The 26017-nt window shown below is 37.3% G+C and overlaps 3 protein-coding genes across 7 annotated transcripts in view; all 3 read right to left on the bottom strand.

The window, feature by feature from the left end:
* Positions 1 to 26017, bottom strand: part of brwd1 (bromodomain and WD repeat domain containing 1) — a 1114631-nt gene that overhangs the window by 757469 nt on the left and 331145 nt on the right. The gene's annotated exons all lie outside the window — the stretch shown is intronic.
* phkg1a (phosphorylase kinase, gamma 1a (muscle)) overlaps positions 1 to 26017 on the bottom strand; it is an 831529-nt gene that overhangs the window by 624838 nt on the left and 180674 nt on the right. The gene's annotated exons all lie outside the window — the stretch shown is intronic.
* atg16l2 (autophagy related 16 like 2) overlaps positions 1 to 26017 on the bottom strand; it is a 94363-nt gene that overhangs the window by 55003 nt on the left and 13343 nt on the right. Inside the window, exons 6-12 of one of the 5 annotated variants that reach the window (XR_015944974.1) lie at positions 23105 to 23170; positions 22773 to 22862; positions 19532 to 19585; positions 18155 to 18260; positions 6741 to 6932; positions 5208 to 5422; positions 5108 to 5164 (exon numbers count right to left, since the gene is read on the bottom strand). Coding sequence is in view for 1 of the 5 variants with exons in the window: in NM_001441460.1 (NP_001428389.1) it covers positions 6827 to 6932; positions 18155 to 18260; positions 19532 to 19585; positions 22773 to 22862; positions 23105 to 23170 (422 nt within the window). In the remaining 4 variants the exon portion in view is untranslated. Of the gene's footprint in view, positions 1 to 2952; positions 5165 to 5207; positions 5423 to 5572; positions 6933 to 18154; positions 18261 to 19531; positions 19586 to 22772; positions 22863 to 23104; positions 23171 to 26017 lie in introns of those variants that run through there. The other 4 variants (XR_015944975.1, XR_015508202.1, XR_015944973.1 and 1 more) reach the window with 4 other exon arrangements.

Genomic DNA, 26017 nt, shown 5'->3' on the forward strand with positions numbered 1-26017 from the left:
TGTAAGAAGCAAAACTGTAGTAATTTTTTTTCATATATATCACTACTGAATATATTCGAAAATAGAATCAGTGTCTTGCAAATCATAGTATGCTGAAATGAGTCTTCAAAGGTTACCCAAGTGGTCTTACATTTTTGGTAGAAATCTAAAATGTCTCTGTACTTATTCTAAGGGCAAATATTGACAGTGTTGCCAAGTCTACAGCTTTCCCACAGAATCGGCCTACTTTTAACCACTTCACCACAGGTTGTTTTTTTCATTTCGCAGGTTAAAGGTTTGATGTTTATATGGTTGAACTGAAACATTTTACAGAGTTCACACACTTTTGTGAGGACATGAGAGCAGCATTAGAGGATGTGTGTGCGCGGCTGTTTTCATTTCAATGGAAACAGATTGGCAGGATTCTCCAGGGGAATGCTTCAGAAAGGAGGTTAAGTGAAAACTCGGAGTATGTTCTAATAACCCTGAAATGAGAGAAGCTCTGGGGTTTTTGTTTCAGAATTGGAGGTATGACAAACCAGTGTGTGAAATGGGTTAGACTTAACCCCGCTTTCTCAGATTTAACATACAGTTGAAACCAGAAGTTTACATACACTATATACACTATATATATACACTTTCTTGAAAGTCAAGTTTACATACAATAAGATTATTCTCCCTCTGAAAAAGCACAGATGATGGTGTCAAGGTTTTGGAAGTTTCTGATTGGACAACATTTGAGTTCATTGGAGGCACAACTGTAAAACAGTATTTAAGGAAAACCTCAAACACACTGCTTGCTTGTGTGACAACATGGGAAAATCAGCAAGCCAGAATCAAGAAAAAAGCCATATTACAATTACCTAAATTACACTATGAAAAAGAGTAATTTTTGGAGACATGTCCTGTGGTCTGATACAACTAAGATTGAACTGTTTGTCCATAATGACAAGTGTTACATTTGGAGGACAAAAGGTAAAGCTTACAAGCTTAGGAACACCATCCCAACTGTGAAGTATGGGGGGCGGCAGCATCATGTTGTGGGGCTGATGTGCTGTAGGAGGGACTGGTCCACTTCACAGTATAGATGGCATCATGAAGAAAGAACATTATGTAGAAATACTGAAGCAACATCTCAAGACTTCAGCCTAAACTTGGCCACAAATGAGTCTTCCAAACAGACTATGACCCTAAGCATACTGCCAAATGAGTTGAAATGTGCTTTAAGGACAACAGAGTGAATGTTTTAGAGTGGCCATCACAAAGCCCTGATCTCAATCCTATAGAAAATTTGTGAGTAGAGTTGAAAAAGCTTGTGTGAGCAAGATAACCTACAAATCTGACTCAGTTACACCAATTCTGTCAGGAGGAATAGGCCAAAATTCCTTCAAACTATTGTGAGAAGCTTGTGGAAGGATACCCAAAACATTTGACCAAAGTTCATTCATTCATTCATTCATTTTCTTGTCGACTTAGTCCCTTTATTAATCCGGGGTCGTCACAGCGGAATGAACCACCAACTTATCCGCCAAGTTTTTACACAGCGGATGCCCACCCATCTCTGGGAACATCCACACACACATTCACACACACACACTCATACAATACGGACAATTTAGCCTACCCAATTCATAGGGGTGTCAAAATTAATTGTTTCTTCGGTGCACTGCGATGCAGACGCGGACAATAAGGTATCAGTTCAGCAATAATCATAACGACGTGTAATACTTATCACGTATTATTACGACAGTAATAATCATAGACGGCATTAACTCAAAAACCTCTTACCCTAAAAAGATCTAAAGTGAGTTTCCTACAAAAAGACGAAGCTGGTTATGTTTCACCGCTGTCTTTCTTTTTTTTTTCCGCTCGACATTACGATCACTGCTCCATTTAAGCCCTCGCAATAGCCTATGTGTTTAGCCGAGAGAGCTCGCGCTGAGAGGAGCTCTCAGTAAGGGACCGTCGTTGTCGACGGTGCTTATTTTATTTTTTTCGTTTTTCTGCTCCGCTCAGCGCGAGCTCTCCCTGTTGCGAGGGCTTAAGTGCGTGTGTGTGTGTGTTTGTTTGTTTCTTTGGTGCTGTCTATGTTTGTGTATGTGTTTGAATGAGAGACAGTGTGGTACTGTGTGTCTGTGTGTTTATACAGACAGCTTGTTATAGCCTCCCCCCTTAAATATAACACTGTATATGGAAAGCATCATAAATGCACCGAGATATCGAATTGAACCGAAGGCATGATAATCGTAACCGAACCAAACCGTGAGACCAGTATAGGTTCACACCTCTATCAATTCACCTGTACCACATGTCTTTGGACTTGGGGGGGAAACCGGAGCGAACGCAGGGAGAACATGCAAACTCCACACAGAAACGCCAACTGAGCCGAGGGTCGAACCAGCGACCTTCTTGCTGTGAGGCGACAGCACTACCTACTGCGCCACTGCTTCGCCCTCTTGACCAAAGTTATAAAGCTTAAAAGTAAAGCTAAAAAAAACAAGGAAATGGATGTAAACGTTTGTCTCTAGAAATTAATAACAAATTCTCAAAAAAGAATTCTCTCATTATTCTGGCATTTAGCAAATGTAAATCATTTAGGTAATCCTAACGGACCTAAAATAGTAAACATTAAGTATGATTTACCATCAGACATTCTTTTAAAAATCCTTTTTTTAGTGTGTATGTAAATTTTTGGATTCAACTGTATCTGTAATTCTAAAGCGTAAAAATGTTTCCTTATTCCACACTGCAAAAAATGCTTTTCATACTTGTTTGTTTGTTTGGTTAAACTTGTCACAGAAAGAAAATGTGTCTTTAAGACTAATGACATAAATTAGAAAAAACACACATAGCAACACACTACAAGACAACCGCGTAAATGTAAAAACTACCTTAGCCCCATGCATACTACAGATCATTCTCAACAAACAATGATCCAATTCAGAACGACAACAGCAATTTGGGACAAAAGACTTTTTCAGAATCAGAAAGAGCTTTATTGCCAGGTATGTTCGCACATACGAGGAATTTGTTTTCGTGACACAGCTTCTACAGTGCAACAGAATTACAGAGACAGGACAATAAACAGATAATAAATATATAAAAAGGCAGTAAGAAATGAATGCAAATATACAAATAGACAAGTGTATGTAGAGCTATATTACTATATACAATGTTATATGTGCAGCTGTTATGTGCAAATTGGCATGTGAAGTGTGTTGTTAAATAAGTGTATATGTGTATAAAAGTGTATGGCAAGTAGTGATGTTTGTTCCACAATTATTATTATCAAGTGTTCATGAGATGGATTGCCTGAGGGAAGAAACTGTTTCTGTGTCGGGCTGTTCTGGTGCGCAGGGCTCTGTAGCGTCAAACAGAAGGTAACAGTTCAAAGAGGCAGTGTGCTGGGTGCGAGGGGTCCAGAGTGATTTTGGCAGCCTGTGCTTTGGCAGCCTGTGCTTATTACATTTTCTAAGCATTTCTTCAGGATCTAGAAAGTCCTGAAGGTAATATTTCAAAAGCTGAATGGAAGGGATGTGTATGATCTTTAAAAAATTGGCTTATAAAATCAGCAGTGAATGTTGTCTGTAACCAGTTATCTTAGGGCCTACTCACACTATGCCATCCGTACCGTGCCCAGGCCCGTTTCCCGGAAACTCTGAATCAGGCTTAAGCATGAATTGGGCTTAGGCATGGTTCACTTGGCCGGCCCTGGCCCGGTTGGAAGAGGTGTGCCTGAGCGCGGTTCACTTGGGATTTGGTGCGGTATGCTTGTGTGTAAGTGCAAAATGCGCCAAAGCCCGAAACTGAAAGCGAGACATGACTTTTAAGGGACTGTTTCATATAGATTTATTAATCATTCTTACTGTTGAGTGAACGCAAACTGTCGTAGTTTATTAAATACGCACATCCCTCACTGCACGACAGCTGTGCACCTTCAGCAAACCTCCTAATTCCTGCAGCACGAGGGCTTTATGGTTGTTTATGAGTGTCAAAAGTGGCTGATCTGTCACCGCATCCCTAAGGTCTAAAGCGAAATAACAAGAGAAATGTCCACTGTGTTGAGCGAGAGCGTTTAGTGAACAGCGCAGCATCGATGACGTAAGCGTGCCCAGGCCCGATTGTAATGTGAATGCGGGCTGTCGGGGGAGACGGGAGGGGGCACAAGCGTGTTTTGGCCCGGTTCGAGGCAACTGTACATACGTATGAGTACGCCCTGATTGATAACTTGCGATCATTTCTTCTTCTGCTGTATTAAGACAGGGGTGCCCAAATTCCAGTGTCCAGCATATTTTATTTCCATCCCCAATTAAACTCCTTCTAGGTATACTAAAACTTCCAGGCAAGTGTGTTGGAGGGAAGTTGAAGCTAAACTATGCAGGACACCGGCCCTCCAGGACCAAGTTTGGACACCCCTGTATTAAGAATAATACAAGAAGGCAAGAAGGTCTCTGGTTCGAGTCCCCGCTAGGTCAATTGTCATTTCTGTGTGGAGTTTGCATGTTCTCCCCATGTTGGCGTGGGTTTCCTCCGGGTGCTCCAGTTTCCCCCACAGTCCAAAGACATGTAAATAGGATGAACTAAATTGGACTTAGTGTATGAGTTTGTGTGCAAATATTTGCGTATGGTGTTTTCCAGTACCGGGTTGCGGCTGGAAGGGCGTCCGCAGCATTAAACAGTTGCTGGATTCATTCTGCTGTGGTGACCCCTATTAAATTAGAGACTGAGCCAAAGGGAAATGAATGACTGAAGAATACTCTGAATTAAGGATCTATATGCCATGTTTAAAGTCTGTGTAGGAACATTAAAACTAGCAGAGGAGACCAAACAGATGATTCTTTTGAGTCATTCTTAAATTATTAACTTCTTTTGTTCAATGAAACTAGTGTGAATGATTCACAAACTGGAGAGATCTGGGGCTTCCCTAAAACATTGTTAGCCAACTGTGCTTGTTAAATTTGAACATTGAACTGTAACTTCATTCATTGCTTTGCTTTGACCCTGTCCATTTTGACTGACACATTTTGATTCAGTGATTCTGATTTCACATGTGTACCTGCTTCAATGTCCCTCAGTAAATGATATGTCCACATGTGTACCTGCTTCAATGTCCCTCAGTAAATGTCATGTCCACATGTGTACCTGCTTCAATGTCCCTCAGTAAATGATATGTCCACATGTGTACCTGCCTCAATGTCCCTCAGTAAATGTCATGTCCACATGTGTACCTGCTTCAATGTCCCTCAGTAAATGATATGTCCACATGTGTACCTGCTTCAATGTCCCTCAGTAAATGTCATGTCCACATGTGTACCTGCTTCAATGTCCCTCAGTAAATGATATGTCCACATGTGTACCTGCCTCAATGTCCCTCAGTAAATGTCATGTCCACATGTGTACCTGCTTCAATGTCCCTCAGTAAATGATATGTCCACATGTGTACCTGCCTCAATGTCCCTCAGTAAATGATATGTCCACATGTGTACCTGCTTCAGTGTCCCTCAGTAATGATATGTCCACATGTGTACCTGCTTTAATGTCCCTCAGTAAATGATATGTCCACATGTGTACCTGCTTCAATGTCCCTCAGTAATGATATGTCCACATGTGTACCTGCTTCAATGTCCCTCAGTAAATGATATTTCCACATGTGTACCTGCTTCAATGTCCCTCAGTAATGATATGTCCACATGTGTACCTGCTTCAATGTCCCTCAGTAATGATATGTCCACATGTGTACCTGCCTCAATGTCCCTCAGTAAATGTCATGTCCACATGTGTACCTGCTTCAATGTCCCTCAGTAAATGATATGTCCACATGTGTACCTGCTTCAATGTCCCTCAGTAAATGATATTTCCACATGTGTACCTGCTTCAATGTCCCTCAGTAATGATATGTCCACATGTGTACCTGCTTCAATGTCCCTCAGTAATGATATGTCCACATGTGTACCTGCTTCAATGTCCCTCAGTAAATGATATGTCCACATGTGTACCTGCTTCAATGTCCCTCAGTAATGATATGTCCACATGTGTACCTGCTTCAATGTCCCTCAGTAAATGTCATGTCCACATGTGTACCTGCTTCAATGTCCCTCAGTAAATGATATGTCCACATGTGTACCTGCTTCAATGTCCCTCAGTAATGATATGTCCACATGTGTACCTGCTTTAATGTCCCTCAGTAAATGATATGTCCACATGTGTACCTGCTTCAATGTCCCTCAGTAATGATATGTCCACATGTGTACCTGCTTTAATGTCCCTCAGTAAATGATATGTCCACATGTGTACCTGCTTCAGTGTCCCTCAGTAATGATATGTCCACATGTGTACCTGCTTTAATGTCCCTCAGTAAATGATATGTCCACATGTGTACCTGCTTCAATGTCCCTCAGTAATGATATGTCCACATGTGTACCTGCTTCAATGTCCCTCAGTAAATGATATGTCCACATGTGTACCTGCTTCAATGTCCCTCAGTAAATGATATGTCCACATGTGTACCTGCCTCAATGTCCCTCAGTAAATGTCATGTCCACATGTGTACCTGCTTCAATGTCCCTCAGTAAATGTCATGTCCACATGTGTACCTGCTTCAATGTCCCTCAGTAATATGTCCACATGTGTACCTGCTTCAATGTCCCTCAGTAAATGATATGTCCACATGTGTACCTGCTTTAATGTCTCTCAGTAAATGATATGTCCACATGTGTACCTGCTTTAATGTCTCTCAGTAAATGATATGTCCACATGTGTACCTGCTTCAATGTCCCTCAGTAAATGATATGTCCACATGTGTATCTGCTTCAATGTCCCTCAGTAAATGATGTTTTCACATGTGTACCTGCTTCGATGTCCCACAGTTTAATGACTCTGTCAGTTCCTCCTGTGGCCAACAGGTTTGTACTGGTGCTGAACCTCACAGCATTGATTCCCAGATCATGAGCATCCTGAAACACAACACACACACATTTGTTTATTCAATTCTTCAAATTTACATTCCTGTATTTCAGTGACACTATTGCCCAAAGTGATTTGCACGGTATTTATATATTTATTTCATTCATTTTCTTTTCGGCTTAGTCCCTTTATTCTAATTAATCTGGGGTCGCCACAGCGGAATGAACTACCAACTTATCCATCACTTATCCATCATATGTTTTATGCAGCGGATGCCCTTCCAGCTGCAACCCATCTCTGGGAAAGATCCATACACTCATTCATACCCATATACTACGGACAATTTAGCCTACTCAATTCACCTGTACCGCATGTCTTTGGATTGTGGGGGAAACTGGAGGAAACCTGCGCGAACGCAGGGAGAACATGCAAACTCTACGCAGAAACACCAACTGATCCAGCCGAGGCTCGAACCAGCAACCTTCTTGCTGTGAGGTGACAGCACTACCCATGGGCCACTGCATCGCCCTATATATTTATTTGTTTCATGCATTTTTAGGACCACCAAAAACACGTATGGGACTTCCTGGCAATCTTTCTAGGTCAAAAGACTGGAATACCTACAGTAGAAATCCTAAATGTTTTTGAAAAAATAAATAATAGAAATAGCACACTTCTATAAAAAAAATTAAAGTAAATCTCACAAATAAATAATTAAAATACTGTGAGAACTAAAACTGTAGAACGTTTTAAAATAAAAAAATTCAAATTTAATTAAATTTATTTTTTTTTTTATGTTTTACTTTTATAATTTAATTTATAAAAATAAAAATAATTTAATTGGGTTTAATTTATTCTTATAAAAAGTAAAGCTGTATTGTGTACTGAAATCGTTAAAAATCATGTAAAATTATAGTGATAATTATCATATCATCATAAATGTTGAATGCATGTAACATTTTGAAATAAAATACAAATACAATCAAAAGTCTAGAGTCATTTTAAAAATAATAAACTAACTAAAATAATAATTCTGAAAATTCAGCTTTGCCATTACAGGAGTACATAACAACTTAAACAGCTTAAATTCAAACAGTTAATTTAAATTCTAGTAATAGTTCAAAATATTCAAGTGAAACCGATCATTACATACAGTTAAAGTCATAATTTATTAGCCCCCCTGAATTATTCGTCCCCCAGTTTAATTTTTTCCCCAATTTCTGTTTAACAGAGAGCAGATTTATTCAACACATTTCTAAACATAATAGTTTTAATAACTCATCTCTAATAACTGATTTATTTTATCTTAGTCATGATGACAGCAAATAATATTTTACTAGGAATTTTTCAAGACACTTCTATACAGCTTAAAGTGACATTTACAGGCTTAACTAGGTTAACTAGGCAGGTTTATTTAGGCAAGTTATTGTATAACGGTGGTTTGTTCGGTAAAAAAAATTGCGTAAAGGGGCTGATAATTTTGTCCCTAAAATGGCATTTAAAAAAATAAAAACTACTTTTATTCTAGCCGAAATAAAACAAGACTTTCTACAGAAGAAAAAATATTATCAGACATACTATGAAAATTTCCTTGCTCCGTAAAACATTTAGGAAATATTAAAAAAAAAATTTAAAGGGGGGCGAATAATTCTGACTTCAACTGTCCCTGCTGTCAAAAGAAACTTTTTTCAAACATGGTATTCAGATGACACTTTGAGATAGAATATAATATAAAATATCATAATGCAATTGTACACGAGGCTCGACTGTGTATATCTGTGTGTGCACACAACCATGTGTCTGACTTTGAGGAACTTCACTTCCTTCTATTTTTACCACAGCACAAGTATTATTAATAATGAGAGATTAATAAGATGTTTTCATGCAGAGCACTAAAGTGAGACAACAAAAGAGGAAGAAGCTTTGCTGTGGCGTAAAAACTACTTTAAAAAGCAGCATATGATTTTACACTGCAGGAAATGAAAGATGCAGGTGATAAACATTGTAATAACAGTGCATCAGAAATACCGAAAAACAAAATACATGAGCAATTTACTAGAAATAATATTGGTTTGTGTTTTATTGTTGAAGAAGCCTGAAATGGATTGTGCTGGTCAATATGAAGTTGCTTTACTTTGTGAAAATGGAACTTTTTTTCTTCTACTTCCACTTTTACTTCAGAACATATTTTCGACGAGTTAAATACTTTTACTCTGAGGTTTTTCATGCGCTGCACTCATTACAATTATAAAAATGTAAGGGATCATTCCAAACACACATTAAGACTGCCGGATGGCTCTCTACAGGTTTGAATAAGCTCTCTCGTCACAATTCAGACGGTCAAAGAAAACAGTGCTGCCTGCCTGCATTGAGAACACTTTAGTTTGTTTTCGACATGGAAAACCCAGAAATTCCACCTTCAGCTCCTTCAATTTTCAACTGTTCGTGGTGATGAAGAAGAAGACCACCGTGGCCCTATTTAGAGTCCATGTTCGATTTGTCAGAGTGAAAGACAATTCATATAGAATGAAGTGCATACTCTGCCTGGCGAAAGATTGTGAAATAAAGACCTTTAAAAATACACTGTCGAATTTGAAGAAACATATCAAGGTAAGTTACAAATATAATACACAAAACAAAGCAGTTTGAGCTATCCGTGAGCGCTAGATAAGTTAAGTAACGTTAGCTACCCTGGGTTTATAGTATGCTGCAATGTTTACTTAACATTACCTAGCTGGCTGTGAATGGTGTTTTTGACCATCATATATTTATATTTATATAATAAATCGTAAACCATGTTTCTTTTCATTCTGCTTGATCACATGCCCCAGAAAAGATTTTTATAATAAACAAAACAATATGATGTCTTTTGACTGCTTTTTTTAATAACTACATTGCACAATACTTGTACTTTTACTTTCAGTATTTGAGTAGTAAATTTTAAAATAAACTAATAGCAATACTTAAGTACAAAAATGTTGAATACTTTAGTACTTAAGTATGGTGCTTAAAGAGCACTTCAACTTCTACTCAAGTCACTTTTTTGATAAAGCATTTGTACTTTTACTTAAGTCTGGGTCTCTATTACTTTATACCAAGGTTATTATAGTTAACGAAAACGAACGAAAAAACTCAAACTAAAATGCAAAATAATTGTCGTTAACTGATGTTACGGTCCGTGGGAGTTTGTATTTTTGTGCCTTCTCCCTCTCTGTTTTGCTTGTCTCCTTTCGCTCCCTTCGCATCTCCTTGTCGTTCGCTCTTTGTCTCGCCTCATCACCTTTTGTTACGCTATTTTTTCTCTACTAGGTACCTGCTGATTGGATCCCGAGCCTGTCACTCCTCATTAGGGCATTTCCTCGTGGACCAATTGGACCTTGTTTTTCAGAGTGCTATGTGTGTGTTGGTTTGGGTTCGCTCGCTTCTGTTCATACTGTATGCTTTGTTCTGTGTTTCTGAATAACTGTACATCGATGTAAATTAAGTCATGGATAAAGAGTTCATCATTCCTTTTTGGGGAAAAGGGAATAGTTTATGCCTGTAGGTAACTTCAATGTTCAGAAACACTAGGTAAGTGGGTGAGCCCCACAGTTTGTATATTTGCTTATTATTTTAGGGAGTTTTTGTGTGGTGTCGCAAACGCTGAAGATTTCGGTTTCTTTTTCACATTTTAAATTTTATTAGTAAGTTTAGAGGGGGATCTTGTGTTCTAGTTTAGGTGGATTTTGGTTTTGTTTAGTTCTTTGTTTTGGCGCCACTCTAGTTCCTTTTCCCCTAAAACTTTTTGATTGTATTTCTTTTTTTATTATTATATGTACACATTGTACAAAGCACACACATGTAAGCCTCTCTTTTGCTGACGTCATCTTTCTTCTCCTTGTAAGAGGAATAAACGAATTGATTGTAAAGTTTGTGTCCTGGTGTATTTTCCATCCATCTACTCAGTAATAATTTAATATTATAAGTGTTCTGTTTATTCTTCTAAGACAACTTATTTAAATCGTAACAACTGAAATAAAAACAAAACGAGAGTTTTTAAAAAAAACTAGATCTAACTGAAACTATAGACCTTTTTCTTGGAACGCAAAATTACCCATTATGCTTTGCGTGTATGCGCAAGGAGAATGCGAAGAACTTCCGGTCGGCAGCTGATGCGTGTAAACAGTCACATTTGGACAGCTTTGAAACGATGGTTTTAATCTATTTTATCTGCTTTTATCCTCTTTGAACTAATACTGTTGTCCATCAGCACCATCTCCTGGACTGATCATTTAATGAAATGCGATCTAATAGGATGGAAAACAGCTGCCGTGAGGCATTTTCCCCTCGTTGTCAGACGGCATCTTCTGCAGTTTAAATGAAGCCTCGTCATCGCTAAAGTCAACATTTTCTCTTTATTTCAAATATATAACCAGCCCAAACAAATGTAATTCAGCAAAATGTTTGACACACACACGTAGGCTGTACTGTGCCACTGACACACTGATTTAATAACTGTGACAAAGTGAAAATATAGTCTAGTTTCATTTCGAAATGACAGAAAAACACAAACCGTGGTGAATACAACACACGAAATAAAACACAAACAGCTCGCGATTAGAATGAACAGCAAATCAGCCAGCAGAGTATCAATAACAGACTTTTATTGGTCATTTTTGTAAATTGCACGACTTTCATACCTGTTAAGTTTCATGCCAGTAATCTGGTTTGCTCTCTCTCTCTCTCTCTCTGTGTGTGTTTAAGAGCCGCTGAGCTAACACTGTATTTCTGACGGCAGACACGTGAACTAGGAGAACGTTTTTTTCGTATTTCTGACCTGCTTGAACAACATGTGACAGATTAAAACGGCTTTAACAGACATTTTTCTAAGTTGTGTGTCACAAAAACACTGTTATCTATTAAAAACGTCATTGAAACCCATTTTCGGAGCGCAAATTACCAGTTATACACGCTGTAAACGGGAGTTTTTAGCATTCTACCGGAAGACGCTGGTCGCTATGGCGCCCTCCATGCAGCAGCCATTAAAAAAGTCTATATTGTGTACATACAAAACTAACTGAAACTTACAAAAATTGTATCAAAAACCTCCTTAGTTTTCGTCTTTGTACATGTATTTAATACATAATCTTACTGTACTCCTTTTACAAGTAAATCTAATTCGCACTGCAGGTGTTTGAGAGTCTGTAGTCCTGCTGCCATTGGCCAGATCCAGCCGGTTCTCCTCCAGTCAGTCCTTGCTGTTGCTCCCGCGACAAAAACAACGAGTGTACATGACAGCAGCACAGTGACAGCATTACAGACACTGAAAGTATTACTTTAACACATTTGTGCCCAATAATGTTTTATTTTCTGTATCGCTATCGCGAACAAATATTTTTAACCAGATCTTCTAAGTGAACCAGTTGAACTAATTCCCCAAATCGAACTGAATCAGTTGAAACGATTCATGTCCCTATTAAGCATTTATCCACAAACTACTTACTTTTTAACAAGCCTAATACCACCTCTGACTTGAAATAATCCAATTTATACTGTTATTCAGTTATTAGAACAGTATCGTTACACTGCAATCAAATTTGAGAAGCGGTTAACTGATAATACTGCACATGCATGATTCAGTGAACCAAACACAAACAGCACATGACAGCCTGCTGTAAGTGAACTAAACTTAAACACTTAAACAACTGCAGCACGGGTAAACCGAAGGCTTAATTGAGAGGATCTGGTGAAAAACGTAAGTTTATTTCATAACAGAAAATCGCAATGGAATTTAAATACGTAAATCATGATTCATTTGGGTTGCAAAACTTTACTGTCAGACATTTAGATCATGGTAATGTATTAACTGACTGAAATTACTATTCCTGACTACATTATTTTGGTATGTAACATCCGCATTAAATATCTGAACTTCCCACCACTGTGTATCTAACCTCAGAAGCAGCCTTGCACACATATTGTACTTAAGGCTGCTATCTTGTGGGCTGCTGTATTTGAATTTGAGGTTGGGAAGATGGTAGTGGTTGATGAGTGGTTGTTTATGTGTCCTCTGAATACAGGTTTCAGAAGAGTTTTTAATATACAACATTTATTTTTGATCATTTTATTGAATCTTGCACCTAACATATATCCTTATTTAGGGAAAAAAAACTACACCTAATACTAAAACTAATAAAAACTAAACTAAAACTAAATAAATTCAAAATATAGAAACTAAAACTAGTAAATCTGCCTCTAAAAACTAATTAAAACTGACTGAATTTAAAAACAAAAAATCAAAACGAAATAAAAACTAAAACTATTGAAAAATTCTAAACTATTATATACTTGCTTTATACATCTCTGGTAGGTAAGAACAGGGATTGTAATTTCAATTTGAGTTATATTTTTAAACTTGTGTGCGTACAGCAATGTGGTCAACTTGTAATAACATGTGCTTTATAAATAAAGTGAACATTGAACACACTAGTAAATTCTGATACACCAACTACCAAGAGATCAACGGGAAATGCAAATCAGTAATTGTGACACATTTCCATTTAAGGAAGTGGCAGGCCTCGGAATACCACAAGTAGGGCTGCTTGCTGCTGTCAGCTATTCAGATGAAAATGGACGTGTGAAGCGAGTGGCTGCACATGACAAGCGCTGCAGTGTTTCACAGTCACACACTGACGCTTTGTTCCACGACTGAATCATCCACAGACCTCCAGCCACCACCACAGGGAATGTACCATACTATATGATCATGTCAAACTGGCTTAATATGTTTGTAATGAGGCAACTGATGCATGAAAACTGCTGAATGTAAGTGTTTATTGCACACTTATGCAGTGGTTTGTTCTTTAGGCAATCAAAAAAAAATATTCGAATAATATTGACCTTTAAAGAGCCATGAAACCCCCTTGTTTCAGCAGGGTGTTTTCACACCTCTACTTTGGAAAAAGTCAGAAAAGTGGGCGTGTCCAGCTTTGTTTAGGGGGGAGTGTCGGAGGAAGAAAAGAGGCATGGTGTGGGAGTGTCTATTTGGGCACGCTGACTTTCCGAGTCAAAACACACTCACACACAGGGGACAAAGTGACTGTGTTTACATGGACATCTGTAGTCGAATTATTTGCCAAATTATTAAATGGTGGACTTTAACTGCAGTTTGGCTCTTTCATTCAGGGAATTCATTCATGCCCCTCGCGACAAACAAAATATTTGATTCGAGAAACTGCTCTAAGCGTGTATTTTTCATGCAATGTTTGATACCGCACGGCGAATGAGAGAAAAAAAAACTCAGCATTTCCCGGAAACTTAGATGCACACGGCAGGTAGCGTCAGAAAGCCGCGTGTGTTATTCCGGTCACTAAATGTGGCGAAAATCCTACATGAGGTAAAAGTTTGGTTGTTGTGCTAACATGTTTACACTCGGTGCAATAGTTAACTTAGTTCGATACGAACAAACTGAGTAAACAAAGAGCACTGGTCGCTCACTTACCAAATCTGTAGAGACAGGACAATCAACAGCAACTAGAGCCGCGTTTTTATTAAGAGGAGACTAAAGCAAATCAGGATCTCAGCGTTTGCAGATGAGAACAGCTCTCAGGTAACAATGTTCCTCCTTAGACACGTAAGTTATTGTTGTCGAGCGTCGCGTACACTATTAATCCACACGTGACTCCAGCTGAGCTCTCACAGAGAGAAAATGAAAACAAAACTTAACGGCAGCAAACTATAAAAGCAACACTTCACGCTTGTTTTGCCAACACAACGTGGCGTGTCTGTCGTCTAAACACTGTGACAGTAATGAATTAATGAAGTTGCACAATAGAGCGCGCTCATTGGTTTGACCCAAGCCTTACTCATGCATTAATGCATCAGACTGTAAGACGTAATAACTCTGGCACATACGTCCAGTCTGCACGCTGGAATACACGCTATTATGTCATGGCCGTGACGCAGCTTCAAAAATTAGTTTCAAACAGGAAGTACGAATTTGCTTGAAATAACACAAAAACAACCAATTTACACTTTTTAGTGAAATATATGTGTCCTAATAGTGTTTTTAGCAGTGTGGGACACATATACGACTGTCAACAGCTCAAAAAATGTGTTTTGGTGTTTCGTGACCCTTTAACTATCAACACACCTTCTGCCATCACGATAGGGAATGTGATATATACTATATATACAGTTGAAGTCAAAAGGATTCTGCCTCCTGAGGTTTTTGTTTCTTTATCAAATATAACAGAGCAAGAAAACTGACTTGAGAATGAATTGAAATTGACAATGACTTACCTAATTAACCTAATTAAGCTTTTAAATGTCACTTTAAGCTGAATACTAGTGTCTTGAAAAATATCTAGTCAAATATTATATACTGTCATCATGGCAAAGATATCTACATTAATTTATCCACCACAAAAACGATTGTCATTTAACAAGACATCTACCCAATTTCTTCAAAAAATAATAATGATAACTTAAATATTATTATTTTGCATGTGTTTGTGTGTGAGTGCGTGCATGCGTGCATGTGTGTGTGTGAGCGTCAAGCACTGACATGAGCTGCTGCAGCATCAGAACAGAGCTCATTAATATTTACAACCAGGCCTTCACATTAACACCCGCCAAATGCGGTTAGATTTTAGCTTTGGCGGGTTAGACAGCCGCTCCCACTAGCCACTTTGGCTGGTTGAGAATAAATTTTAAATTGTGGTATTCTCAAAAGCAGGGTTCGAATATAAGGATGACTCAATATGCGTGCAAATGTGATCTTAAAATCGAGAAACAACACGACTAACAAAAATAATTGCCTTCACACGAGCAATAGAAAGCAGGTGAATACCGAATGAAAGGATGATCAGTCGCGCAAACAGCTGATGCGATGCGGGCGACTATTTAAAGCACGTGTGCACTCCTGTTTTCTTGCTTATAGCAACCGCGCCTGAAACGCAACTGTGACCGGTTCTCTTTCATAAAATGATGACAAAAAGTTAAGCTAAAGCACCCACAGTCTTGCTGCTTTCAAGAGCTCCAAATGTGTCTTTTGGACAGATTTTTAAGTGAAGTTTATTTATAAACAAATTTTGAGAGGATCACATGCTTATGATTGCTCACAGCTGTTCCAACTTTAGCTAATGACTAATTGTCCTATCAGACGAATCCTAACTCATTATAAATAACCAGACTTTTCTCATCTCAATATCTTCATCTTGAAGAAACCCCACACCCCCACCCCCTCCCCTCCCTCCCACCCAACCCGTCTTTCCCTCTTTTCAAACGGGCGACACGGTGGCCGGTGATTAGCGTTGTTGCCTCACAGCAAGAATGCACCTGGTTTAATTCCCTTCCAAACCAGGCGACATTTCTGTGCGGAGTTTTGCTCGTTCCCCCCGTGATCACGTGGGTTTCCTCTGGTTTCCTCCCAGAGTTCAGAAACAAGCACCCTAAACAATTAATCCAAAATATTTTAGCCAAACTCTGAGTACACCTTTCAGCATCTATATATGACACTTAGCTACAATAAGCAGGAGGGGGAGTGATCGAGATCTACCTGAGCTCAAACTCCCCTCTCGCCATGCAACGGGAGGGAGCCCAGGGCTCGAGGATCTTATAAGCTCAGGGCTCTCTCCTATCAATCATCAGCTAAGTGTGAACTCTTAAATTGGCCTTAACCATGTGATCATCCTTTCATTATCACACAATAGCTATGTTTTTCACCTGCTATCTTTTGCTTACGGTTATTTTTGTTTATATGATTTAATTATAATTTTTTTACAACAACATTGCTTTAATATGTGATGAACTCTCCATTTATGTGTTAACTGGTGAACTGAGAGACCATTAGCGAGGACAGATGACTGTGCATATTTTTAATACATGACAAAAAGTCAATTGTTTTTATTAGTTTTTTTGTTTTTTATTTTTTAAGAAATCATTTGTTAAATGAAAAGTATACTATACAGCTATATTTAGCTTATTTTGACACATTTAAAATTTGTGGCAGAGAAATTATTATTGTTTGGTGTGGTCAGAGATAAATTTGGTAAATCTTTAATTTTGAGTTCTGAAAATTCATGTGAAATAAAAACTATTTGTAATACAACACTATGAAACCAGGACACATTTGCTCAAACACGACACACAAAATGTGAAATGAATGAGGAGGCATATGGACAAAACACTAAATCTAAATCAAGTAGTTTTAGCATGTCAAAGTCATATTTATGCATATAAAAAATATTTTCCCAACAACAAAATTGTGGCTAGTGAAAATTCAGTGGCTAGTAACTTTGGAAAACTACTAGCCACTGTGGCTGGTGATCAAAAAATTTAATGTCAAGCCCTGTTTACAACCCTTCCAAATATGGTCAAAAGCAAAGAAAAGAAAAATAGGAAACACTAGGGCTGTTCGACTATGGGAAAACTGATTATTTTGGTCATAATTGTTTTCACGATTATTCAAAACGATTTTCAGTTGAAGTCAACATTTTTCAAATTATTAAATCCATTATGTTCTGAAATGGGTTAAAAAAAAAATCTTCTTTTCGTTAAACAGAAATTGGGGGAAAATATAAAGGGCCGCTAATAATTCTGACTTCAACTGTAAATATTCAGTTATTTTCCTCAATGTATACAAGGAAAGGGAAATAAACACAATAGAATAAAAACAATAGAATACAAATATAAAACAAACTATGCTTCAAGCATCTTTACTGTAAAAAAACTTTAATTATAGCTACAAAAGTCCTTCAGTCAAGAGCAGTGAGGGATTTTCTCCTTTTGTTGTTTGATTATTAATCATAACAACAGTCGGAAGCAGGAATTTTACACACAGTCACTTTAAGAGCACTGCAGCTTTGATTAATGGTTTCTCTTTGAGATGTCTTTTGATCCTCAACTCGTTTGTTCATTACACAAATGATGATTAATATGAATGATCACTAAACACAGTGTTTGACTCAAATTTGCATGTATTTGACCATTAAAGCGCTCAAATTAAGATGATTAGATGTATATGCTTTGCTCGTCTCTGACTATGAGCGCACACACACACACACACACAACAACATGCATTCTCTTTCGTGCTTTTAAAAACATGAATGATTCGAATGTACATCAATGAATGATGCGCATCCCGTGTGCAAACGTTACATTACAGTATATGCTTTTAGTAATTTTCACGTAAAACTGAGCTTTGCAGAGCAACAAATGTGTACAACTGGAAAGGGGTGGTATATGACATTTGATATGAGAAGCACATTTTGTTGTAGATAACGGTACGCACCAGTGAAGAAATCGCTTTGGTTGGAACTCTGGCAACCAGACAGACTCCTAATGGTATATAGAGATCCTCTTCTGACCGGCAAACTGATTTACCACGAATCTTCCTCCTAGACACACAAAAAACAGAAGAACAATCAATAATACTTATGAGCAGTTACACACAAACACACACACACACACACAGTATAATTATAGTACACAGTTTAACGTATAACAAGTACAGTTGAAGTCAAAATTATTTGCTCTCTTGTGATTTTTTTTTTTGTTTAACAGAGCAAGGAATTTTTTACAGTATTTCCTAAAATAGTTTTTATTCTGAAAAAAGTCTTATTTATTTATTTACTTATCTTATTTGTTTTATTTCGGCTACAATAAAAGCAGTTTTAAAGTTTTTTTTAAACCATTATTTTATTATATATTATTTTTTGACGTGTTTGGCATGATTTGTTGCTATTTTACCTGGTCATCTCCCAGCCTGACCAGCTAAGACCAGGCTGGAAATTGCTGGAAACCAGTCTGGAAATGGCTAAAACCCCTCTACAACCAGCCTGGTTGACCAGCTAAAGCCAGCCAACCAGCCTAGGCTGGTTTAAGCAGTTTTTTTCAGTAGGGGGGTGCCCAAACTTGGTCCAGGAAGGCCGATGTCTAGGGGAGTTTAGTTCCAACAATAATCCAACACACCTGAACTAGCTAATCAACCTCTTACTAGATAAACTAGGAACTTCTAGGTAGGTGTGTTGAAGCAAGTTGGAGCTAAACTATGCAGGACACCAAACCTCCAGGACTGAGTTTGGACACCCCTGGTCAAAAGGGAACGTAAAAAACAGCGGAGGTCTCATCTTGTAAGGTTTTTAAGTGATTGATGCATGAAATGTGTCACAAAAAGCTCCTCCATGTTTAGATTTGCTTTCAGAGCATTCATTTTTATGAAGGTTTCCTAGCAATTTAATAATTTTGCAGTGGGGATGCATATTATTTTGTCTATTTGTAATATTAAAAAAACTGCTGTATTTTACAACTGTTTAAATACTTTTTAGTATTTATATCTGCTTTACTTGAACAATTCAAAACAAGCTTTTTTACTTAGTCTTGTTTCTAGTCCAAATATCAAACTTTTTAAATCAAGCAACATTTTGTAGACAAGTAAAAATACTGTCTTGTTTTCTTGTCTTTCTTTAAAACAAGCTTAAAAAATCTGCCAATGGGGTAACAAGGGGTAGAAAGAAAACAAGATTATTTATTTATAACCTTGATTTTAAAGTGTCTTCAGTGTCATTTTCCTTCTGTGTCAGAGAGAGACACTTGTCTCAAGAAAAAAAATAATAATAATGTTCCCAACACCAAATGGTGCATAAAGAGCTTTCAGAAAGAAACTTACTCAAAAAGACCCCTGATGGAGCTGATGATGCGGGGAGACGTAGCTGAAGCAGACCTGAAAGAGTAAAACAACTACTAGTTCAGCGTTTTACCACCTGTTTACATCTGGAATAAGAATGTTTTTACATCAATCTAATCACGTGTATGACACTTAATGTGCCCTAAAACATTTTGTACAAACAGGAAAAACAGATGGACGTCACTGATTACACATCTGTTTTGTGTTTAACAGAAGAAAGAAACACATACAGACTTAAAACAACTAAAGGGTGGGTCATTAAAGACATTCATTCATTCATTCATTTTCTTTTCAGCTTAGTCCCTTTATTAATCTGGGGTCGCCACAGCGGAATGAACCGCCAACTTATCCAGCAAGTTTTATGCAGCGGATGCCCTTCCAGCTGCAACCCATCACTGAGAAACATCCATACACTCTCATTTACACACATACACTATAGACAATTTAGCTTACCCAATTCACCTATACTGCATGTTTTTGGACTTGTGGAGAAAACCAGAGCAAACCCATGCCAACACAGGGAGAACATCCAAACTCCACACAGAAATGCCAACTGATTTAGCCGAGGTTTGAACCAGCGACCTTCTTGCTGTGAGGCGATTGTGCTACCCACTGTGCTGCCCTGATTAAAGACATATCTTTCATTTTTGGGTGAACTATTCCTTTAAGTTCACTTCATTTTCATAATTATGCATATAGTAGTCATTTATTCACTTTTCAAGTCAGCTAATCGCTTTAAAAGCAACAGCTCACTTTGTACCATATAGACTGGTAGTCATTAAGGTCAGGAATTTTGTTTAAAAACTTTAATTAGAATACAGATTGAAATGAAAGCTTCGTATTTTTCCTATAATGTAACAACAGTAGGCCTAATACAGCATATGGTTGTTACACACATGTCAGAGCCAACAACATTCACTGTAACGTATTAGGGTTGTTTAAACCCAACGCTGAGTAATACATACATTCATTTTCTTTTCATTTCCTTTATTAATCTGGGGTCACCACAGCGGAATGAACCGCCAACTCATCCAACATATAACTCAGCTGAGGCTCGAACTAGCGACCTTCTTGCTGTAGAGCAGGGGTGTCAAACTCAATTCCTGCAGGGCCGAAGCCCTGCACAGTTTAGTTCCAACCCTGCTCCAACACACTTACCTGTAGGTTTCAAACAAGCCTGAAGGACTCAATTAGTTTGATCAGGTGTGTTTAATTAGGGTTGGAACTAAACTGTGCAGAGCTGCGGCCCTTTTGGAACTGAGTTTGACACCTGTGCTGTAGGGCAAACGTGCTAACCACTGCGCCACCGTGCAGCCACTGATTAACACAGTAAAACCAAATTATTTGGTTAAAATTTTAACCCAACAGGTTATTAGACCTAACTGGGTAAACTGCCACCCTATGTAAAGTGAAAACAACCCAGAATGTATTAAAGTCTACAGTCTCTCTCTATAAATCTGGGTTGCCAAGTTCGTGGTTTTCCTACAGAACTGGCCTACTTTTAACCACTTGCTGTGGGTTGGGTTGGTTGTTTTGTTTTCTGTCCGCGAAATTACATTTATATGGTTGCATCGAAATGTTTACCTCTGATATTTTTTTTTCTACCAACTGCATATATGTTGATATATTGCATTAATTACATTTATATGGTTGCATCGAAATGTTTTACTCTGCTATATTTATTCCATATAAATATATATATATATATATATATATATATATATATATATATATATATATATATATATATATATATATATATATATATATATATATATATGAGCAATATCACATGAGTAGCAGTGCGATATGGCTGTATATCGGCACTGGTGGAAGGCGTGCGTTTAGTGCCCCCACCAGTGCCGATATACAGCCATATCGCACTGCTACGAGTGTGATATTGCGTTTATACAACAGTTTGACGGCATAATTGTGTATATAAAAACAAAATCAAACATGGAGAGTCTCAAAAACCCTTTTGTATGAGGAACTACTTTCTTCCGCCTTGGATTGAAATCATAAGCTGACAGTTAAACAGCTGAGCACGCATCTTTTAAACTTTAAATCTGTAGTGTCTGCTTTTTGCTGGTTGTTTGTGGGCGGAGTAATACACAAAGGGTAAAGAGGCTTTACGGGTGCTGATAATTCTTAAATATATCACAGCTATCAGCCAATCAGATTCAAGAACCAGACAGAACTGTTGTATAAATATATATATAAAATAAATCAGTTATTAGAGATGAGTTATAATTATTATATATATATTTATATATTTATATATTTATATATATATATATATATATATATATATATATATATATATATATATATATATATATATATATATATATATATATATATATACTGTATATATATATATATATATATATATATATATATATATATATATATATATATATATATATATATATATATATATAAAACATAAATAATAATTATAACTCATCTCTAATAATTGATTTATTTTATCTTTGCCATGATGACAGTAAATAATATTTGACTAGATATTTTTCAAGACACTTCTATACAGTTTAAAGAGACATTTAAAGGCTTAACTAGGTTAATTAGGTCAACTAGGCAGGTTAGGGAAATTAGGCAAGTTATTGAATAATGATGGTTTGTTATGTAGACAGTAAAAAAATAGCTTCAAGGAGCTAATAATTTTGCAAACAGTGGTATACCTTGAAAACGGTCAACTTTTTAAACTCTAGGAGACTTGTAAAAAGAGCCTTTTAAAAAAATGTCGTGTTCAAAATCAAAAGGTTTACTCACTTAAAATACAGTCAACCAATCGCTATAAAAGCAATGGGTTTATTCACTTTTTAAGTAAAGCAAAATAATTGCTCCTACAGAGTACATATATTTTAATGATGACGATTTATTTCCATTTCTCATTTTTATCCTCACCTTTTGATTCTTAAAATCAACACTCAAAGTAAAATTTCAAAAGATTTATTAAGAAACTCTTAAGAAGCTTTAGAAACTAAAGATATACTATCTTCAGTACAAACCAAATTACCCTGATAATGATCAGTTATCATTAATACCAGATGGAAACACTAGCGATTTGATCACTGTGAAATGCATGTTAATACCAGGCGGTCAAAGTGAACGATAGATCAAACTGAACGTAAAAAAATAAATAAATAAATAAATAAAATGAATCACTGAAGTAATGGTGCATAAATGCCACAACTGTCACCTAAACAGCGGCCCGTGGGATCTTTCCAACCTCTCTGCAGTTTCACATTGTGGAGATGACGGGTTGGGAGGTGAAACATTTCCAGACTCTCTGACAGGTAAAAGCAAAACCATTCATGAAACAAAGATGAACAAAAGCACACACGAACAATCAATGACATGATCCAGTCGTCTGATATTATAAAACTCTACATCACTTTGCTTTCTTTTGTTAAACTCAAACAATTACATGACATTTCTCCATTTGAGCTTCACAGAAAATATTGAGTTAAACAGGATTCGATTGGAAGTCACATTTAAGCTGACGTATCAGTTTATGAAGTTGTTACTTACTCATTAATATTGACATTCTTATTGGCAGCCTCCTGAAGCTCTTTGTGAATGCTGGCCTCTCTGGCTCTAAGAAATGAAATGGTAGAGATGTTGTGTTTAGGGAATGGCCATCATTTGAGACAAGGGGAAAAGCCCTACAAATTATTTGCCAATTCAATACCGCGGGCTCTGGCAGAAAAAGTGAACTTTGAAATACGGTTTTCGTTTAACAAAACACTAATTCATTAACTACGTTAACCATCTTCTATATCACTGAATTTAAACAAACAATCTGCTGTTTGGCACGGCCTTGCTGTTCTTTATGCCGCTCAAACTACTAAAGGGAAATTATTAAGCTGATGTCTTGTTATTCCAAGTCTTAGTTCGCTTAATAATAGCATTGTAATAATCACACATTTCATATATTTCATATACATTTTACATACTGTTGAAGTATTATAAGCTTGTGACTCTGTGTGGAGTTTGCATGTTCTCCCTGTGTTCGTGTGGGTTTTCTCTGGGTCCTCCGGTTTCCCCCACAGTCCAAAGACATGCGGTACAAGTGAATTGGTTAGGCTAAATTGTCCGTAGTGTATGAGTGTGAATAAGTGTATATGGATGTTTCCCAGAGATGGGTTGCAGCTGGAAAACATATGCTAGATAAGTTGGCGGTTTATTCTGCTGTGGCGACCCCAGATTAATAAAGGCCAAAAGGAAAATGAATGAATGAATAATATAATTTGACATTACTTAAAATCCGCTTTGGCATCAAAACTTAAACAAGTGAGTTTAACTTACTCATTGAGCAGCAAAAAAACTTTAATTATTATTTTAAGTTCTCTGAACTTAACATTTTAATTTGTTAAAACGATTCACCACACTGTAAACCCTAATAAGTTATGCTACACAAATGATTTGAGGAAAGTGATTCCCACAGTTCATTTGATTAATGGGAAATCAACAACTCAATTAAACGAGTTGAACAAATGTGGTCTCTTCATTGAATTAACCTAAATGTTTAAGTACAGATAACTTAAAATGGCTAATAGATAAACTTCACATTTTTTAGCTTTTATATTCTTTACTTGCATTATATAATTTGTTTTACATAAACCTTAATCTTACATTGCTTAAGTAAAAGTAACCTTCTATTTTGTAACAGCAAGCTCATTTTAAACAGAGACATGGTGGATCATTTAAACAAGGTTCAGAGAACTGAAAATATGAATTAAAAATTATTATGCTGTCTAATGAGTAGGTTAAACACATTTTAATTTTAAGTTTTGATTTAACTTGGTATTTTAAGTTATATATACAGTATGTATATATATATATATATATATATATATATATATATAAATCAGAGGTCGGGTTAGACTTTCTCATTGTCCATCATTTTGACGGAGAGGGTTGTAAAACTTCAGTCTTAACCTGTTATTGACTGTCATTTCATTTGAATATTTTCTAATCACTTTTTTTCATTTATATTTTACTAATGAACTTGCACTACGAGCATATAGGCTAAATTATTTATTTATTTGACAAACTAACTAAAACTCCTATTTGCCTTAACTCATATCTTCCTCCTGCGTCAACCTAAACTGGGTGCTTGCCTGTGCGTAATCAAGCGCATCAAGGGAGACTGATGCAGAGGGAATTGTCAATAATTGCTGTACGTGTCTTTGCCTCGGAAAGTCGACTTCTCCTGACAGTTTTAATTTTGTTCTGGCGGTTGAACCCACATTCTGCTGCCACACTGGAGACCAGAATTACTAGAACCACTTCAGCCAGCGTTTTGTAGTTACTTCTCGTAAGGAAGTGATCAGACATTTGCTGGATTCTCTTAATTTGGGATTTTCCGATCCTGCAAGCACTTGTTTCACAGGGAAAAAATACTACAGCACGCGTTCCTTCTGCACCTGCGTTCGGTAGTGCTCAGCTCACAACGCACTCCAAAGCACCTGACCTCCTTGCTGCCACTAGGTTGGCCCGTAACAGCTGTCGGCGACTGAGGATTTTTGTCTGTTTGTTCTTCATCGTCCGCTGCATCACGTCCTCTTTTTCACCTTTATTATTAATATCACAACTATTTGGCCATATAAACTTCTCACGCTCAGCTGCTGTGAGATTTTTGCAACTACACAGCGGTGACAAGAGGAGACAAAACAAGGACAATCGCCATCAGCTGGACAGGAGTGGGAATTACAGTTAGCAACAAAAAATGACGGATCACCTTCTGATTTTAGGCTGATTTATACTTCTGCGTCAAACGCCGGCGTATGCTACGACGCTGATGCATAGCCCTTCGCCCGTCGCTGACGTGCACCTCTCAAAAAATTTAACTACGCGTCAAAACGACGCGTAGCGCAAGCTCTGTGATTGGTCGGCTTGGTAGTACTGACGACTCTGGGCAGGACCAAGAGCCGCGTGAATGGTGCGAGCCTGATGGAGCGATTGTTTACAAGTGTGGAGTCCCGTGAAGGAGCTCCGGATGGAAAGTTTTGTTTTGTGTTTACCTCATAGTTAAAGTTGTTGCATGTACGCCGGTTCCTGCCTCAAAATGAGTGAGTTTGAGCCACTTGTACATCCCGGAAGTGTTCAGGAAAAGCAAAACAGCAGCGAAGAAACTCGACACAGAGGAACATTTACTCCTCACTGCCCTCTAGCGTTTCGGAAGTGTTAATTCAGACCAACAGAGACAGCGCGCAGAAGTATAAATGCACAGCTACGCGCGTTGTATGCGCCTTGGGTTACGCCGGTCACTTGACGCAGAAGTATAAGCCAGGCTTTTTCCATCACTGCTGTAAAAAATCTGTCAATGACGGAAAATATTCGGTTAATGTGACCTCTGATATATAGTATATATATATATAAATAAATATATATATATATATATATATATATATATATATATATATATATATATATATATAT

Source organism: Danio rerio, chromosome 15 (genome assembly GCF_052040795.2).
Source record: "Danio rerio strain M-AB ecotype USA chromosome 15, GRCz13ab, whole genome shotgun sequence".
Classification (NCBI taxonomy): Eukaryota; Metazoa; Chordata; class Actinopteri; order Cypriniformes; family Danionidae; genus Danio; species Danio rerio.